We start from the raw sequence: 20,680 nt of genomic DNA, 5'->3' as shown, positions 1-20,680 counted from the left end.
CGTAGCACCTTTTGCGCTTTTATAAGCATATAGAGGATTTGTATACATTAATGAATACGTACGTGATGAGAACCTGAAGCCTTTAATTTCAATCTATATATATATATATATATTTTTTTTTTTTTTCATTTTGTGGCGAAACAATTGAATATACGGTACATTTATCACATTATAAGGGACGCTGCCTGACAGCTTTCAGGTTTATTCGCACAACAGAACTCATTTCCTACAAAAATGTCACAAAGCGGTTCTTCGAGGCGCAGCGATGTTTTGTAGGGCTAAGAGTATGTCGCTTTCTGACAATAATAATTGAGAGTTTTTATTTTGCCAGAATAAATTGTTATTTATATACCATATATGTAGCCAATTATTAACAGATAACTAAAGGATTGCATATATTTATGTTTATTTTACCTAGTAATCACACACGTATACTCCTTTAGGCGCATAGTACTTTTAACTTATGCAAATTGCGAACATATGAAGGTGTTTACAATACATGGACTTTGTTTAAAACAAAACAAAACTTAATAACGTTTAATCAAAAGAAAATAATAAAAAATCTTTTCACTCATATAAGTCTAAGAAATAGATAGATATATTCTAATAATAAGTTTTGTGTTAATATCTGCACATCATTGCTGAGTGTTAAATTGATATTTTTTTTAAATATTGTCCGTTAATATACAGGTCACAGTGCCGCCAAGTATCAAGAAAGCTATAAGCATCACAGATAAAAATTTTGACTGGTTGGAAAACCTAAAATTGGCAATGAAAGAAAGTGTCAATGATGATGAAAGAATCATTCTTGTTGCTGAAAACGAACCTTTAAATGGCATTATGGGGTTGGTAAACTGTATCAGACAAGAGGCTAATGGAAAGAAAATCAGGTAAAAATTTCAATTTGTTTTCTTATCTTTACTTTTTGAGTAAAGTGTGTAAATGCCAATACCTTGAAGGAACTATAAAATACAATTTATTTATTTACTATATAAATGGTGAATGGAGGTAATAACATATTTTATATCACACCAATTCATCTGTATGTGGAACCGGTTTCTGGCTTAAAGTGCCGATACATTAAATATTACACTACCTATTTCGCTCCCTGAACAGCATACAATCTACCACCCTTGAAGCCGGTTTTCACATGCTCAGACCACATGGAGTGTACTACAAATTCTGCTGAACCTATTGTCTACATAAGAGAACATGGTCAGAGTGGTAAGTACTAACTTAAAGAGAATAAAATGCATAGTTGTTCAGTGAGTGGAGTGGGTAGCATAATAATTAACGCATGAGCACGGTAAGTTGGAAACCCGAAATTGATTTCGATCCAGTAGTGTCTTTTCAGTCTTTATATATCATTGTATATATATTAAGAAAATTTTTAAAAAACTGCAGAGAGAAAAGTATGGAGAATTTTATTGCAATTTTTTTAGGGAATGAGAGAACATATCGTCATCATCTTCATTATTATAAGTATTGCTATATGCACCATTATTAGCAAGGATGCTTGCGACAAGTTTAAAAGCAGCCATGCAACACTGCACTAATGTCCTCAGCCTTTATATTGGTATATTCCTTTTAATCATCCATTAATTGTCGATCTTTTTTTCCCGTTTCTCTTTTTTCTTCAATTGTTACCTTCTGCCATGTGCTTACTATACAGTATCTTCTCAAACTACCTACCAAACAGCTTTTCTCCTTTTTTTAAATTCAATTCAATATTGTTCTTTTCTTTCTTACTATTCTTAGTAGTTGCACATTGCTTTTCTTTTCGATAATTTTATTATCAATTCTTCTCCACACTTACATATAGAAAGCTTCAGGTCTTTTTCCATAATTTTTGTTTATAGTTGTTTTTAATCGGTTTTGAGTTGTGTTCACGTTTCTAAGCTGTAGAGTACAATATTTTACTGAAACCCTGATGCCTTTCTTTGCTCAACTTTATATTCAAAAACCAACAAAATATGCTTGTATTTTCAATAAATGTTTTTCATCATTCTATCCTTATTTTTGTTTCACGTTTGCACTTCATGTCTCATTGTTTAGACTCTGAAAACCATTAATTTGTTCTACTTTCTCCCCCTCGTACTTGTACAGTTATCTCAACTCTCTGCATTCGTTATGTCTTTTTATTGCTAACTCAGGTCATACCTTCACATGCTTTTTTCAAGTTTTATAATTTGTTAATCTTTTGTTCAGATTTTGGAATAAGACTCATATCATCTTCAGAACATCTTCTTTTGCTTTTTGAGATGAGTGGAGGAATTATTTGCTTTTCATTGAGTTTCCATTGACATTAATGTTAATTTTCGTGTATTTGACTATGTTCCATCCACTTTAGAACAATTTGCTTTTAAAATATAGAATCTACATCGTTTGTTCTATATTTAAGCTGAATTTCAGCCATCTCTCTCTTTTGGTTTTTGAGATGAGTGGGGGAATTATTTGTTTTCCATTGATTTTCCATTGACATTAATGTTAATATTTCGTGTATTTGACTGTTCCATCCATTTTAGGACAATTTGCTTTTAAAATATAGAATCTACATCGTTTGTTCTATATTTAATCTGAATTTCACCCATCTCTCTCTTCTGGTTTTTGAGATAAGTGGAGAAATTATTTGTTTTTCATTGATTTTCCATTGACATTAAAATTAATGTTCCGTTCTTTGTTTTGATTATGTTAAATCCATTTTAGGACAATTTGCTTTTTGAGCTGAGCGAAGCGAAGTTCTTATACTCGGGTTAGCCGTTTGGTTGTCCGCGAACTCCTCCTAGACCGTTTGGCCGATCTCAACCAAACTTAGCACGCTGATAGAGTATGTCGTGCTGAGTGACAGCATAGGTCGAAATCAAAAATCCGATGTACCATCGAGGAATAATCACCGAAAAATGCTTCCTCCTAGACCGCTTGGCCGATCTCAACCAAACTTAGCACGCTGATAGAGTATGTCGTGCTGAGTGACAACATAGGTCGAAATCAAAAATCCGATGTACCATCGAGGAATAATCACTGATAAACGCTTGCATAGACTTAACATGAGGAAAAAGTTTTCACGCGATTTTTTTGTCAACAATTAAAAATGGCATTTATTATTGCATAATGGCCAGGAATGATTACGTAGTTTAAGCTCGCTCAGCTCATTTCATTGCAATCGGGTACATCCATTGCATTCCTAGTAAAATATAGAATCTACATTGATTGTTCTATTTTTAAGCTGAATTTCACCCATCTCTCTCTTTTGGTTTTTGAGATAAGTGGAGGAATTATTTGCTTTTCATTGATTTTCCATTGACATTAATATTAAGGTTTCATTCTTTGTTTTGATTATGTTCCATCCATTTTAGGACAATTTGCTTTTAAAATATAGAATTCACAGTCTCTTCTATATTTAAGCTGAATTTCACCCATCTCTCTCTCTTGGTTTTTGAGATAAGTGGAGGAATTATTTGTTTTTCATTGATTTTCCATTGACATTAATGTTAATATTTCGTGTATTTGGCTATGTTCCATCCATTTTAGGACAATTTGCTTTTAAAATATAGAATCAACATTGTTTGTTCTATATTTAAGCTGAATTTCACCCATCTCTCTCTTTTGGTTTTTGAGATAAGTGGAGAAATTATTTGTTTTTCATTGATTTTCCATTGACATTAAAATTAATATTTCGTTCTTTGCTTTGATTATGTTCCATCCATTTTAGTACAATTTTCTTTTAAAATATACAATTTACATGTTAATATTTCGTGTATTTGACTGTTCCATCCATTTTAGGACAATTTGCTTTTAAAATATAGAATTCACAGAGTATCTTCTATATTTAATCTTAATTTCACCCATCTCTCTCTTTTGGTTTTTGAGATAAGTGGAGGAATTATTTGGTTTTCATTGATTTTCCATTGACATTAATATTAATGTTTCATTCTTTGTTTTGATTATGTTCCATCCATTTTAGGACAATTTGCTTTTAAAATATAGAATTCACAGTCTCTTCTATATTTAAGCTGAATTTCACCCATCTCTCTCTTGGTTTTTGAGATAAGTGGAGGAATTATTTGTTTTTCATTGATTTTCCATTGACATTAATGTTAATATTTCGTATATTTGACTATGTTCCATCCATTTTAGGACAATTTGCTTTTAAAATATAGAATTTACATAGTCTCTTCTATATTTAAGCTGATTTTCAGCCATCTCTCTCTTCTGGTTTTTGAGATGAGTGGAGGAATTATTTGTTTTCCATTGATTTTCCATTGATATTAATGTTAATATTTCGTGTATTTGACTGTTCCATCCATTTTAGGACAATTTGCTTTTAAAATATAGAATTCACAGAGTATCTTCTATATTTAATCTTAATTTCACCCATCTCTCTCTTCTGGTTTTTGAGATAAGTGGAGAAATTATTTGTTTTTCATTGATTTTCCATTGACATGAAAATTAATGTTCCGTTCTTTGTTTTGATTATGTTCCATCCATTTTAGGAAATTTTCTTTTAAAATATACAATTTACATAGTCTCTTCTATATTTAAGCTGAATTTCACCCATCTCTCTCTTGGTTTTTGAGATAAGTGGAGAAATTATTTGTTTTTCATTGATTTTCCATTGACATTAAAATTAATATTTCGTTCTTTGCTTTGATTATGTTCCATCCATTTTAGTACAATTTGCTTTTAAAATATAGAATTCACAGAGTATCTTCTATATTTAATCTTAATTTCACCCATCTCTCTCTTCTGGTTTTTGAGATAAGTGGAGGAATTATTTGTTTTTCATTGATTTTCCATTGACATTAATGTTAATATTTCGTATATTTGACTATGTTCCATCCATTTTAGGACAATTTGCTTTTAAAATATAGAATTTACATAGTCTCTTCTATATTTAAGCTGATTTTCAGCCATCTCTCTCTTCTGGTTTTTGAGATGAGTGGAGGAATTATTTGTTTTCCATTGATTTTCCATTGATATTAATGTTAATATTTCGTGTATTTGACTGTTCCATCCATTTTAGGACAATTTGCTTTTAAAACATAGAATTCACAGAGTATCTTCTATATTTAATTTTAATTTTACCCATCTCTCTCTTCTGGTTTTTGAGATAAGTGGAGAAATTATTTGTTTTTCATTGATTTTCCATTGACATGAAAATTAATGTTCCGTTCTTTGTTTTGATTATGTTCCATCCATTTTAGGAAATTTTCTTTTAAAATATAGAATTCACAGAGTCTCTTCTATATTTAAGCTGAATTTCACCCATTTCTCTCTTCTGGTTTTTGAGATAAGTGGAGGAATTATTTGTTTTTCATTGATTTTCCATTGACATTAATGTTAATATTTCGTGTATTTGACTATGTTCCATCCATTTTAGGACAATTTGCTTTTAAAATATAGAATTCACAGTCTCTTCTATATTTAAGCTGAATTTCACCCATCTCTCTTCTGGTTTTTGAGATGAGTGGAGGAATTATTTGTTTTTCATTGATTTTCCATTGACATTAAAATTAATGTTCCGTTCTCTTTTTTTTTGATTATGTTCCATCCATTTTAGGACAATTTTCTTTTAAAATATAGAATTTACATAGTCTCTTCTATATTTAAGCTGAATTTCACCCATCTCTCTCTTTTTGCTTTTGAGATAAGTGGAGGAATTATTTGGTTTTCATTGATTTTCCATTGACATTAAAATTAATGTTTCATTCTTTGTTTTGATTACGTTCCATCCATTTTAGGTCAATTTGCTTTTAAAATATAGAATTTACATAGTCTCTTCTATATTTAATCTTAATTTCACCCATCTCTCTCTTTTGGTTTTTGAGATAAGTGGAGGAATTATTTGTTTTTCATTGATTTTCCATTGACATTAATGCTAATATTTCGTGTATTTGGCTATGTTCCATCCATTTTAGGACAATTTGCTTTTAAAATATATAATCTACATTGTTTGTTCTATATTTAAGCTGAATTTCAGCCATCTCTCTCTTTTGATTTTTGAGATAAGTGGAGGAATTATTTGTTTTTCATTGATTTTCCATTGACATTAAAATTAATGTTTCGTTCTTTGTTTTGATTGTGTTCCATCCATTTTAGGACAATTTGCTTTTAAAATATAGAATTTACATAGTCTCTTCTATATTTAAGCTGAATTTCAGCCATCTCTCTCTTTTGATTTTTGAGATAAGTGGAGGAATGATTTGTTTTTCATTGATTTTCCATTGACATTAAAATTAATGTTTCGTTCTTTGTTTTGATTGTGTTCCATCCATTTTAGGACAATTTGCTTTTAAAATATAGAATTTACATAGTCTCTTCTATATTTAAGCTGAATTTCACCCATCTCTCTCTTTTGGTTTTTGAGATAAGTGGAGGAATTATTTGCTTTTCATTGATTTTCCATTGACATTGATGTTAATATTTCGTATATTTGACTATGTTCCATCCATTTGAAGACAATTTGCTTTTGGAATATAGAATTTACATAATCTCTTTTGACCTGAATTTCAGCCATCTCCCTCAAAATCTGTTCACATCATTGCAACCCTTTCTATTTAAGAAGATTGAAAAGTAAATATATTTCTTATTATTCAATTCAAAATTTCACTATATAGTTAAGTTGAAAATTTGTTGCATAACATAACTTCTAATTTGCTATTATACAGCGTGTTTCACAACAAAACCGACAACGTTTGGGAGGTGATTCCTGACTCCAAGATAAGACAAAAAGTATAGACCAACCTGGGTTCACAAATGCTTCCTTTCGGAGTTATAGGCTGCCAAAAACTTGAAAAAATTAACTTTAAAGGTCAATAGCTCTAATACTATGGGACCTACCGTAGTCGGGTCAAGAATTCACTTAGGAACTAGTATGTGCCCTATCCAAATATCCATGTTTCAGAGTCCTAAGATACTTCCGCAACATTTTTATAGAGGTAGTTTGGCTACTCGCATATAATTTGATGCGAAAGTACCTTAGGATTCTGAGACATGGATATTTGGATAGAGCACATACTAATTCCTCAATGAAGTCTTGACCCGAGTACGGTAGGTCCCATAGTATTGGAGCTATGGGCCTTTAAAGTTCATTTTTTCAAGTTTTCGGCAGCTTATAACTCCGAAAGGAAGCATTTGTGCACCCAGGTTGGTCTATACTTTTTGTCTTATCTTGGTGTCAGGAATCACCTTCCAAATGTTGTCGGTGTGGTTTTGAAACACCCTGTATATTTTGTGAATAATCGAGGAATCAGCGATACGCAAAGAGGCAAATTTGATTATTTGTGAGAGTTGTTGTATTTTAAATTATAAACATAATATTTCGACATAAGAAATCAACAACAATGATTGAGGATTCAATTTTAATCTAAACCTTCATTTAAGCTTACAAATATGATCCAGTAATATGATCAACAACATTAAATGTTCCTTGTTCTAGATGTTTCTTCATCCGTGATGAGAAAGCACCCAAGTTCTCTCTTTCTGAGCCCTTGTACAATGAACAATTGACGAAAGATCTGGTAATGAACGTGTATGAAAGGAAAACGTGGGGTAGTTTCCGTCATCTACCTCTAGAACCCAATTCTAAAATTGAAACTGACAATGCTTTTGGTAGCAATTTAGTAAAAGGAGATATATCTTCACTTTCCTGGATACAAGGCCCAAAACCGTGAGTATATCATATCATTTATTGCTTATATTTCTTACTCAACTATCTACTTTGCATTTCTTATGTTGTTTATTATGTCTAGGTGATCCCTCAATGTTGTGTGGTTAGCATACGCCGTTTTGGTATGGGAGACCCGGGTTGAATTCTCGTTACATATCAGATTTTAAAATTATAGATTAATATTGTAGTACCAGAGTACAAAAATCAAAATAAGACAAATAAAAAGATAGCTCGTGTGACTGTAGGACATAAAGTTAAGGATAATTTCTTGAGAAAGGTTTAGAAAAAAAACTGGTCAATAGTAGGATGAAGAATATAGAAGACCGATCTCAATATATGTGAGCTGCTTTAAAACAGAACTCACATCAAGAAGCCATCAAGTCATTATTGGTTTTGTTTAATCGCGATAACAAGCATTGTTCACGTTTACTCTACGGGGTGGCTTCGTTGCTCAGTGCTAAATAGCTTCCTCTGGTGCTGGAAGTCCCTGGTTCGATCTTAGACCAAGTGAGTTTGTGGTGGACAACGCCGGTTTTCTCGGATCTCCCTTTCCTCCCTCATTTTCATTCCACCAATTATTTCATCATAGTTCACTTTCATTAATCATCTGCCTCATTTAGCCTGAACGGCATAATCGTGAAATGTTAAACTAGAAAACTATATTTCATTTAATTTCACAATCACTCTACAACTCAATTCCTATTGTAGAAGACTACGCTAGAAATGAAGCATAGTTATTCTACCCAAGATACCACTTACTGTTCGTTCCCGTGATATTTGAAACATTTCAGAAATGCAAAATTTTCAATGCGGTGGCAGAAGAAGTCGCTACGTCCTTTTGCATTAATACTATGGTAGGCAATGGCATGAAAATTATCGCAGTCTGAAAATTAGTCGCCGCAAACTTTCACTTGTCACCCCTAAAGTGGCATTCATATAGTTTACCGATTTTTTTCCAATGTGCCGCAATGAAGGTCAAATTCATTAGCTTTCATATTCATTTCATCCGCAAACATTGGTAACCGATTAAAGTTTTGGCACGTCAACCTCTTCTGATCATTTGCTGTTCAGTTAGAGAGTTTTCTTAATCAGCCAACTGACATTTGTAGCATAGTACAGAATTGTCACTTGATTGGTGCTATATTATGGTTACATTTGATATTTAAATATTTAACCGTTAACTGTAACCATATAACGAGTCGAGGTATGTACACACCATTTTCCAATAGTGAGCTTACTGTCGCAAAACTGATTTATAATTCTTTCATTGTTGGACTGTATATGGAAATGGGCACTTCTATATTCTTCCCTATACCGGTTTTCGATGCACCTCATGTGTGCTCATTTCAACATGCAATCAAAATAGTTGACACGTACTGCGATCAGGCTTCTTTAGTTTCATACATGCACGAAGCTGGTCGCAGTTAAATATGAAATTGTTGAAAATAAATAAATAAAAACCTAAAACTACACCTAAAGTTACTTAGATGTCATCAATGTTAATTAATTTTAATATTTAACGCAAGAAGTAGCCTACTGTGTGATTACTTACAATATTATAAAATTAGTGTTTTAATTTAAGTGCAAAATGTAACATTATCTACTCGATATTAATTCATGTAAAGTTAATCCTGGAAATTTGAACAGAACCAATCTTTATTTAGAATAAAATCCTGAATATATATAAATGTTTTTTTTAACTTATTTATTTATTTATTTATTTTTGGCCTTAGAACATTTGGCTCACACTAACCCAATATAATATGACTATGTAAAATAAACAGGTGAGTCGGATAAAGACTATTACAGTGAAACAATTGAAAGAGAAGGTTGTTGGGAATTAAGTGAAGGATTCGCCGATGCTTTCATAATATGAAGCACTGGGTCTCCAAATGTCTGGCAAAATTTCATAACATGTTTCCAATATCGTATGTGATGGTATGGTAGTTGTGGTGCTACAGGTCAAAAGGTAAATTGGGCCTAATATTATCTCCAATAACTATCACATAGATGGGTGGCTATTGGAGATAACTAGATGATGCTAGTAGTGTAGCATTCGCTCAGCGTAGTGAGAACAGTTGGAAAACTATCTGCAAGAAAGTTACAACGAACTTCGTAAGAAAAAGAGTGATGAGACTGACGGTGTGTTTCCCCTCCCATCTCCCAATTTCAATGCACTCACCGGTTGGTGAGTTTAAGCTAGGGTTGTTAGACGTCCGGCTGGACGGACTGGCCTCAAAGGATCAAAATTAATGTCCTTCTTTGTAAGTAACCCTGACTCGTTTTGTCTTCCTTTCATGGCTTAAAAATAATTCTTGTTAAAAATTGATAATCTTCACATGAACGAATGTGTGAAGAATATTGTTTTGTTAAGGAAATAGTGTAATTTGAAAATTTAAAGTTGCATCGGATGATAAAAGAAAAATAGACTTATTTTGAAGGAATGTTCTACAAACTTCAAAACCTACAAAATAATTGCCTCTTACATTTTTCCCCATTACTTCCAACTGCTAAATGTGAGAGAATATATATATATAAAAAAAACTGTGTGGACAGATACTAGAAATAGATTCAATGTTGATCAAGTGAAAGAAAAACTGTACAGATTATGGACAAAGTGGTGGTGGTAGCGATGATGATGGTGGTGAATCTGAAACATGTTTGTGTGCTACAATGTATAGTTAAATGATGATGCTCTAATCGAAGTAGCTCATCAGAGGAGTTTAATTTTAATTTATTAGTCCTGTTATTAATAATTCTGTGAGACATCTGCAGTATTGGTAACTTGCATTATTTTAAAATCTTGTAATTTAAAGTATGTTCTAGTGTTATTAATTGCAAATATTCTACCATTGACAGTTCTATATCTGATAAGATCCAGCGTTGCGAAGTCTATTACTCTGCACTGAATTTCCGAGATGTTATGGTCGCTTCTGGAAGGCTTTCACCTGAAGATATTGGATTCAAGCTCAATCGTGTACATAACGTATGTATTGGAACACTTAAATTGATATACTCCTTTATATTTTAATTTTCCGATTATTTACATTAAACTTATTTCTCGTCTACAGAGAAACCAAAACAAATTAATTTTTTAATAAGAGATCATTATCATCATCTAAATATTGTTTTCTTCTAAGTTCTTTCACGTTTAACCTTCTTAGTTTTCAATTTGAAACTAACCTCGATTATCAGTTCATCTATTCAAATTTATTATTATTATTATTATTATTATTATTATTATTATTATTATTATTATTATTATTATTATTATTATTATTATTATTATTATTATTATTATTATATGACTTCATATAGAAATTTGTATCTAAAATTTATATTTGTTAGAATGCATTTTTGCAGTATACATTAGTTACACAGCTATACGGAAATTACTAAAATTTCAAAACTGTACGACACTTTTAACCTTGATAAATTCTTATGACACGTAACTTCCATTTGTTAACGTAACTTCATAACTCCTATACGTCGTGACGTTGAATCAAACAGGTATAGATTGTGTTTCTCAGGAATTGCCTATCATGCTGCTTGTATGCAAGCCAGCAAGTACAGTCTACTGAAGGACCATAATAAACAAGATGTCGAGCAAACAATATTCTACATGTCTCCGATAGGCGACCATTCATGTAACGGTTTCTCAAAGAAAGCTTGTACATTACGGGATAAATATGATTAGGCATTGTCCTACTGAAGTACGGCGTATTAAAGTATCTGAAAGAAAATATAATAACAGCTTCAAGAATATTCTTGATGAAGTGATCACTTGTGAGATTGTCCTCAATGCTATTAGCGGAAATCGTGAATAAATTGCACATCACATTATTACACCTGTCATTCGGCATTTAAGGCGCAATGCACACTGACAGATTGTGTTCACCACGATTCCACGTCTAACGCATATGTGGCAATTACCGTATGACAGATTGAAGCGAAACTTGTCCGAATACATGACTGTTTGCCAATCTGCAGGTCAGCTATGGTTTTCCTGAACCTATCGTAGCCTGATTGTAGTCCTGTGTGTATGGAAGTCGACACAATGGTATGGATGCTGCTACCTCAATGTTCAGCAGACTTTGTTGACACAGACAAGTTCATAGCCGGTATTGTGCTCCAACATTTAGCTAAGATTGTAGCTCTGTGGTCTATCTCGGACAAGATGTCTACCATCCAGCGGTACAATTACATTCCACTACTCGATTGTTGCTGCGTTCTCTTCTAACACTTCTTGAATTTATGTATCATCGTCGTGAGGACATGCCCTGTACCCGCACCAATTTCTCATCACAACAAATCCGCTTCCCTAAGACAAACCATATAGTCCAGTTCCATTCGAACCCAATTTCTGTTTATACGACACACTTTGACTTCGACAAAGCATAGTGATACTTTTCCAAACGTTTCCTGTTGCCTTGATCACGTTCCGCTACCTGACTACCTGAATGGTGACTAAACTGCCCTCAGCTGTACCTGACTGAGCAGTGAGCACTAAAAATTGGAACTGATGGCTCGTATATGGTACCTGCTTGAATTGTAATCGTTCTTATGTAGTATTCTGCCGTACAAATCCTGTAAATTTGACGCAACCCCATCATTCCTTTATCGTGTTGTAATTTTCACAATAAAAAAAATACATACACTTTGCAGATAATACTATAAACTAAATACAAAACGTAGTCGTACAGAACAACTAAAGATTAATTATTTTTTGCTCCAAACTTTACTTTAATAAAAATAACTACTCTATCCTTCCTCCTTACTGGACATGTAGTATTTTGTAAATTGTGAGTAGAATACGGGTCTAATAGACGTCAATTTGTCACCAGGATTGCCATCTAGGATTCGAATTTTCCGGAAGAGATCCTCGAGGAAGACGAATCATGGGATTGCTGACTTTCCGTGGGTTAGCTACACAGGTGGACGCAGAAAAGGATTTTCTTTGGGAAATTCCAGCTCACTGGAGTTTAGAAGAAGCAGCAACAGTATCAGCAGTATACTTAACCGTGAGTATCTCTACTTGTCTTTATAAACCCAATAATATTCTAACACTCTATACTTTCTCTATACTATGTTTTCTATATTTTTCGCTTGGATGTTAAAACTTTTATAGCGTTGTAGTTTAAAATTATAATAATCTAAAAAAAAAAAAAAAAGCATAGTAAATACAAATTTAAAACTCACTAATACAAATTTAGCATACCACATTTAAAATTCACTAACAACTTAATGTTTGTTTGTTTATTTGTTTACCAATATTCTCAACACATTACGAAACTTTACAACATTTGCATTAATATACGTACAGGAGTGCCCGCAAGAAACTGTAATGATGCAAAATGCGTCATTGAAATTCTAGTGGGTTCAGAACATTTTAATTGAAACATTTAAAACATTTAAGTACCAAAGATGAGACTTTAGAAAGTACATAATTTTTATAAGAACGACATTTTCATGGGGAAGAATGATAAGTTTATTTCAAAACCAGTGAATAAGTTTAATATGTATATTGAAGAGAGATATGTCAAAAGAATTTAGGGCTTCTCATGTACTGCAGAAGATGGGCAACCAATGTGAAATATTCGCTTTCAATAATTTTAGACTATTTTATCGAAATTTGTTTCTTTTTAACGTACTCTTTAAATTATTGCTATTTACGGTAAATAGTGTTTACCTTTTTATTTTTTCTTTCTTTAACTATTATAATGAATATTCATTGAAACAAAATACATTTTATGTTCAGTGTATGGTTTTATGAAATTTAATGGCCCCTTTTATTACCGAGGTTACATGATGTGTGGATCTGCAACTTAACGTTGAATCCAAACCTATGTACACCAAGCACCCAAATCTCAAGAATCGAACCCGGTCTTTTGCATCAAAAATGGAAACACTTGCTATCTTTATAAAAAAAAAAGTTAGCAAGGAAACTCAAAAATTCATTCGAGAGTATTAGGCCAAAGGAGGCTTAGTTTTGAAACTGAAAATAAGTTTTCATACAGACTCAATTCTGAAACTCGAGAATACAAAATAAAGCGGAGAAATCTGTAAATAAATAACTAAAATTGATTTCTACTATTTCAACATTTAGCTCTCTATAACTATGCTTTCTTGGCACTTTTCATGTTTGTTGTTATGTTCGTATAGATAGATCATGGTAATAACTAACGATCGAAACGTTGTTTTCTTGTATGTGAATAACTTCTTACTTTTCTATTTTTCATTTGAAGGATTTACTTTCTTTCTATTTTTCTTTTTTACTTCTTTTTAAAATTTATAGATATATATATTACCTTAGGTTTAGTGAGGTAAGTATATATATATATATATACAGTATATATATACTTACCTTACTGAACCTAAAGTACTGATTTATAAAACTAAGACATGTCTTAATATGAGAAATATTATTACAAAATTCAGTCAATCCATGGACATAGATTAGGAATTTTGAATAGTATATTGATTACCTAGTGTGACTTTGGTTTAAAGTTTTAGGATTTGGTCTCAAATTCTGCATTGCAGTAATTGTAAAATTATTTTAATTATATATTGTTCGATTTCTAGGTTTACTATGGTCTTATAATCCGAGGCCAAATGCAACCAGGAGAATCGATCTTAATTCACTCTGGAAGCGGTGGTGTGGGCCAGGCAGCCATTTCTGTTGCCCTACATATGGGTTGCACGGTTTATACTACAGTGGGTACTCCAGAAAAGAGAGAATTCCTTAAAAAAGCATTTCCACAAGTAAGAGCAACCTTGTAAAACTTAATTTCATTGAGAAGTTAAAAATTAAAAACAAGAATTCAATTTTTACCTGGGTTTAAAATTTTACTAAATATGAATATGCTCAATTTTGCTTTTTATTTATTTATTTATTTCTAGACGTAGTTTTTCTTTGATAAGTTCTTATTTTAACTTATTGATTATAATTTTAAACGCTGGTGTTGAAATTTATATTGTAAGTAGTCTGATAAACGTATTTTGTTACTGATTTAAAAAAAATAATGATAAAGTACTCTTTAAATTATTAAATACATATTAACTTCAAACTATATGTAACTCTGCGTCATTCATCTTTTGAGATTTTAAAATATAACATTTCATGAGTTCTTGCTGACATAAAATAAAATTATTAGCGTGCTATCTGTTTTAAATAAAATTTATGAAGTATTCTAGTTAAAGAAGCCTGTGATTACCCTTGTAGATTGAAACTCTGTTCAGCTCATATGATATTATTTAGGTTTACTAAGCTGATAGCTATTTCGCTTAGTAGTATTAGCTGATAGATATTTAGATAGTAAAGATATTTCGCATTTATAGAATATATATAAAGGTATTCCATTATTGGAATTCCATTTAAGGTTGATAATATATTATACTATTAAATATCCATATATAATCCATATCTATATCTATCTATCTATGTATCTATAGATAGATATAGATATACAGTATATATATATATAATTATCGTAGTACTCAATAGAAAGCAAGGTAGTAGCTTAGCACAGTATTTTTTAAAAACCCTATTTCACTCATTTCTTTAAAACATTTTAAAAAAAACAACTATTTAAGATTTCGAAAATATGAATTTCTTATGACTAATTTTACTACTCTTGCTTACTATAACAGTAATATTAAGACTTGTTCCCAATTCTTCATAGAATTTCTTAGTTAACAGCATAGAAACATTAAATCGGTATTATTAGTTGAATTATGTTTAATTTGGTACTTCCATGTGATGTATACAATTTAAATACACTCTCAACCTCTAAATTCCTAATTTATTATCTATTGAATCCTGTTATTGTTTCTTTTTGGAAATTTTCATATCCACATGCAGACAAGCTTTATTTAAGCATTACTTGGTTTACAAATTAATTAAATGTTATCTTTCTTTTAACAAAATTCAAGAATTAGCACTTTCACTGTTAAGATCTAATTTTTTCAATAATTTCTTAAATTTTGTTATCCATTTTTTCTTAATACTTCTTCACGACCATCTATTTTCAATTACGCCCTCCCTAAAAAAAATAAATAAAACAAATCCAGGAATAAATATGTAACAAGATCGTGCATGAGAGAATATGAAATATTATTACTATTTTATTTTTTAGTTATTTTCTAAATTACTTAGAAGATAAGTTTTTAGTCTTTTTCTTATTAAGAACCTATAGGAGCTAAAAATAGCTATTAGGTAAAATTTTATCTAATTTCACCTTGTCCTGCCGGCTATCTGGAAAATAAGATAATCATTTTCACTTTATAGATATGTCACTATTAACTTCCTTGAAGATTGCCATACAACATGTTTATGCCAGTGGCGAATCTAGAAGGTAAAAACTGGGGGGCATCCATAACCCTGACTATGAAGGTATATCATTAGTTTACCATAAACTTTCAAAAATATATAAATAATAGGTTCAATTATTTTTGTCACTCGAAAAACTGGGAGGGTCCTCCCCCGGCCCCGGGCTAGATCCGCCACTGGTTTATGCTTATATCTCCTAATAATCTCCTTGCGAATAACTGCACCAAAATATACGCCTCCTAGAAAGTATAAATGAGAAGATCTAATATTGTTGCTTGGGTCCCTTTGTCTAGCCCATTAGGGAATGAAATTTACGAAATACTTTCTTAATGAGTACCTAAGAGTTAAGAATAACAATTGTCAATTTTCATCCCAGAAGAAGAAGAAGATGTGACCAGTCAGTCCATTTACAAGTACTGTACAACCTCGTTTATCCGGACTAACTTGGACCAAAGGCAATCCGGAAAATCGAAAATCCGGGTGATATAGGTAATAAGCAAAACAAATTCTTAAATAAGCAGACTTACTGTTCATTACGATACCTTTTCTCATCTTCCTTAACAAAGAATTGGTCCACTTCTTTTGTTTCAAGCTTTCTTAAACTCCATAAAAAGCATTTTATGTACAGTATTACCATAATTTATTGTACAATCTATGCAGGAACTGTACATTTAATCAAAATAAAAAGCGAATGTTTGGCGTACTATAGTTACATTTGGAACATTAAAATTTAAAAAAATGTCTACAAATCTGATCTGGATAAACGAGGTTGAACTGTATAAGGAATATATAAATTATACATGACCATACTGTAAAAACAAACAATTATTTATGAGAAATTTAAGATATAATTTAATCTATGCTTTAAAATTTTAAAGAATGGTAAAGATCTGTAGAAATAAGAACACTTTTTCTTACTCTTAGTTTAAGAGAAATTAAAGGTAATTATGAAAATATAAAGTATTAAATTTTAAAGTAGTTTGTTAAATTCGTTTTATAAGTTTACATTTTAACCCACGCATAAAAGTTTTAAATGATATATTATTCATAATATTCTTATACATACACATTCCCATCTTTAACAGTAGAAAAATATACCTTAGAAGAAAAATGTATATTTTATTTGAGATTCTCATGTTTGCTTTGCTTCGTAAATTTTTGAAAGTGTAAGAATCTGCATTATACAAAATAGGTTCATTTACTACTTTTTTTTTTTTTTTTTTTTTTTGTTACAGCTAAAAGATAGTCATATATTTAATTCTCGAGACACTACATTCGAAAATGCTGTGAAAGAAGCCACAAATTACAGAGGAGTCGATTTAGTGCTCAATTCCTTAGCTATGGAGAAACTGCATGCCTCAGTGAGATGCTTGGCAAAACATGGTAGATTCATAGAAATTGGCAAATTTGATATGGCGAATGACAATACTTTAGGTGAGTATATTATTCTGCTTATGTATCATCATTTTATGTATCAAAGGGACGTAAGTCTTACAATTGAGAAATTGAGTCATTAAATCCAAGGACTTAGATGTGAGTTCATTACCTATCGAAGTATAATTAACTTTAATGTTTTCTTTCTAGGATCAAAGTTTTCACCTATATCACTGGTTCATTTCTAACATTACACCTTTAATCTGCTCTCTTGTGCCGGGTGGTGAGATAATATACCGATAAACTGGAAGAGATGATAGTAGACATGAAAGTAAGCTCAAAATCTCTATTGAACATAGACGAAAAATGTCACCATTTTCACATGAGAAGCATTGAAAAAGTGGCGACGACGCTGATATAATACCAAATGTCTCACGAACGCAGAAAGATATTGTTGTCGAATTAGAAAGTCGCACCCAAAAAATCCAATGACGTACAAATGGGAGAATAGCGGTCACCACGATACAGGGATTTCTACAAAAGGGGAATACACGTGTGGGTCCTCCATCTGTTTGTAGGAGAATACATGTATGGATAGATTTTTACTTTATTATTTTATGGTACAGTACTTTGAATACAATTTTCCTAATAATACAGAGATGCATTTTCAAGTCACGAAAATGTATTTTATATCCTGTTAAGTCAATAATAATAAGAGAATAATAATGAACTGTCTTGTTACAGTGAAGCGGAACGGATGTCATTAGAAAATTTTAAGACTTTTTATGGGTCGTGGAGCCTCAGTGATCGACCGGTCACCGCCAGTGTTTGGAGTCCCTTGTTCGATACAGCTCGAGCCAAGTGGGCTTTGTAGTGCACAAACACCGTGTGCGTGCATTTTCTTAGGTTCTCCCTTTTCCTCCTACTATCTTTATTCCACCAATTTGTTTATTATCATAATCACCATCTTACTCAGAACATAAACTAACTTAGGACGTTAAACTATAAAAAAGATACTTTTTAATATTTTGATATATCCTATATTTCTTGTTATGTAGGTTTAAGGGTCTTCCTGAAGGATTGCAGTTTCCATGGGGTAATGCTGGATGTATTACAACAAGAAGACAATAAATTAAAGGAAGAGCTTCATCGGTTGGTCAAAGAAGGTATCAAGTCTGGAGCAGTCCGACCGCTTGCTCGTACAGTATTCAACTATGATCAGATTGAAGATGCATTCAGGCGAGTACTTGAGAATCTGTATCTTAGTGGTAAAATATACAAGTCACTTTTTGATTTGAATTAAGTTGGTTATTTCTGATTTAAATTTACATCAGTACTCAACTAACTTTGGGTCTGTCTAGAACTTGATTAGACTTGAAATGAACAAAATTGGCACGTTAGAAATACTAACTTTACCGCTGGGAAAAAAAGAAAGAAAAAAGAAAAAAAGAAAAAGAAAGAAAGTAAGAAAACTGCTATACTGGCTAAAGTTCGATAAAAGTGACTTAATAGAGCTATCCTCTGAGGTACAAATATAATCGTACAGCTATCTTACCAATACATTTTTCTCTGGAGTATATATACTAATAACCAGATTTTGCATGTGCTTCAAAAATAACTTAACATCTAGTTAATATATTTTCACCAAAATTTATAATTACAGATCTTCTGCATTTAAAATGGCAATGGATATAGGATAGTATATTAAATCAGCCGTGATAAATAAGAGTTTAATTCAGAGACTTTGTCAGCGCCCTAGCATATAAAAGAGAATTAATAAGTATAAAAAGATATATCATTACTTTTACTCAGGAAATATTTGTGAAGCTGGAAATAAGTATAGAAAACGAAGTATTGGTTGAATAGTAATATGTTGAAACACTGTTTATGTTGTATTTATATATGCAAATTGGGGGTATGGCCAAAAGGTTTTTCTTTTATTTATTATTTTCAGAAACATAATGATGAAATAAAGTAAAATAATATCGGATTAATAATTCCTTGTCAAATTAACACCAAATATTTTTATATTATTATTATTATTATTATTATTATTATTATTATTATTATTATTATTATTATTATTATTATTATTATTATTATTACACTAACCATTCAACTTGGTGAATGCTATAGGTTAAAATTAAGATTGTTTTAAAGTTCTAATTGTTTATATTTAACTTTTTTTTATCGAAAGATCCAATATATTTCAATCAAAAATTTTTTGTAGGCCTTATATCTGGAGACCTACATATTAGTGTGGCCAAACCCATATGATATCCTTATTCCGTACAAAAAAAAAAAAAAAAAAAAATTAGGGGCCGCCATTTAAAACCTTTGTGGTCCTTGATCCAAAAACTAATTATTGGCCAAGATCGCAATTTTTTATGTATTTTTTTTTTTATAATTCCTAAAATTCTTCGCCAAGATCACAATTTTTGATTCATTTTTTGGATTATTTCTAAAATTCTTGTTTATCAAGTAAGTTGTGACCACACAAATATTAATGTTCAAAAGTCAAATTTAAATATGATTATAGCCTGTAAATTGTAGTATGCCTCATGCTGGTTGGTGAGAAAGCTTGTTAAATATTGTATTACCCTAAAAGTAAAAGGTTGCTTGTTTCTACTTTTGTAGTTTATATACTGTGATTATGTTGCTTAACAAACTATATTGTGCTTGACATATAAGATATGATCAAAAAGTACGATGAATGTAGTTGCACAGTGCCATCTAGTGATGTTGTATCCATTTCAACTAATAAGCCCGGCAGCCTAAACCTTTGGTACAGTCAGTGTCAAGTTTGAACGAGCTGGCTTCCAGAGGCAGAAGAGTGAGGACGTGTTAAGAGTGTCTGTCGCGCAACAAAATTAAGTTTTGTTCTAAGCTTAAGAAAAAAGTACCAAAGCAGCTCACGAAACGTCAGAATCAGTGTATGACGATAAAGTAGTGTCATTAAAGACTGTTTACAAGTACTAGTATGAGCGATTCAAAAGCGGCAAAGAGTCGGTTGAAAACAAGCAACGATCTAGACGTTCTTCGACGTAAAAAACAAATGAAAACATGCAAAAAGTGGAACAAATGAGTTATTCAAACAACCGAATGACCATTTAAAAGCTTTCCGAAGAACTAAACGTCTTGTATGGATCCGTGAAAATCATTTTAACCGCCTATTAAATGGCTAATGGCTTCCTTCTTAACCATGAAAACGCGCCGTGCCAGATCTTGCTTTTCATCCGCGAGTTTTGGGCCGAAAAAAATATTCCTATCTTATCACATTCGCTGTGCTCTCCAGATATAGCACCATG

At 31.5% G+C, this 20,680-nt stretch overlaps 1 protein-coding gene across 1 annotated transcript in view; it reads left to right on the top strand.

Moving 5' to 3' along the window:
* Positions 1-20,680, top strand: part of LOC145672460 (fatty acid synthase-like) — a 98,216-nt gene that overhangs the window by 54,051 nt on the left and 23,485 nt on the right. Inside the window, exons 21-27 of the mRNA XM_081741617.1 lie at positions 691-890; positions 7,439-7,669; positions 10,529-10,655; positions 12,514-12,690; positions 14,252-14,431; positions 17,234-17,432; positions 18,431-18,611. Coding sequence (XP_081597743.1) covers positions 691-890; positions 7,439-7,669; positions 10,529-10,655; positions 12,514-12,690; positions 14,252-14,431; positions 17,234-17,432; positions 18,431-18,611 — 1,295 coding nt within the window. The remainder of the gene's footprint in view (positions 1-690; positions 891-7,438; positions 7,670-10,528; positions 10,656-12,513; positions 12,691-14,251; positions 14,432-17,233; positions 17,433-18,430; positions 18,612-20,680) is intronic.

This window comes from Thermobia domestica, chromosome 2 (genome assembly GCF_964235325.1).
Source record: "Thermobia domestica chromosome 2, izTheDome1.hap1.1, whole genome shotgun sequence".
NCBI classification, from domain to species: Eukaryota; Metazoa; Arthropoda; class Insecta; order Zygentoma; family Lepismatidae; genus Thermobia; species Thermobia domestica.
The sequence above is the reverse complement of the archived record's forward strand: the minus strand, read 5'-3'. Positions and strand labels throughout refer to the sequence as shown.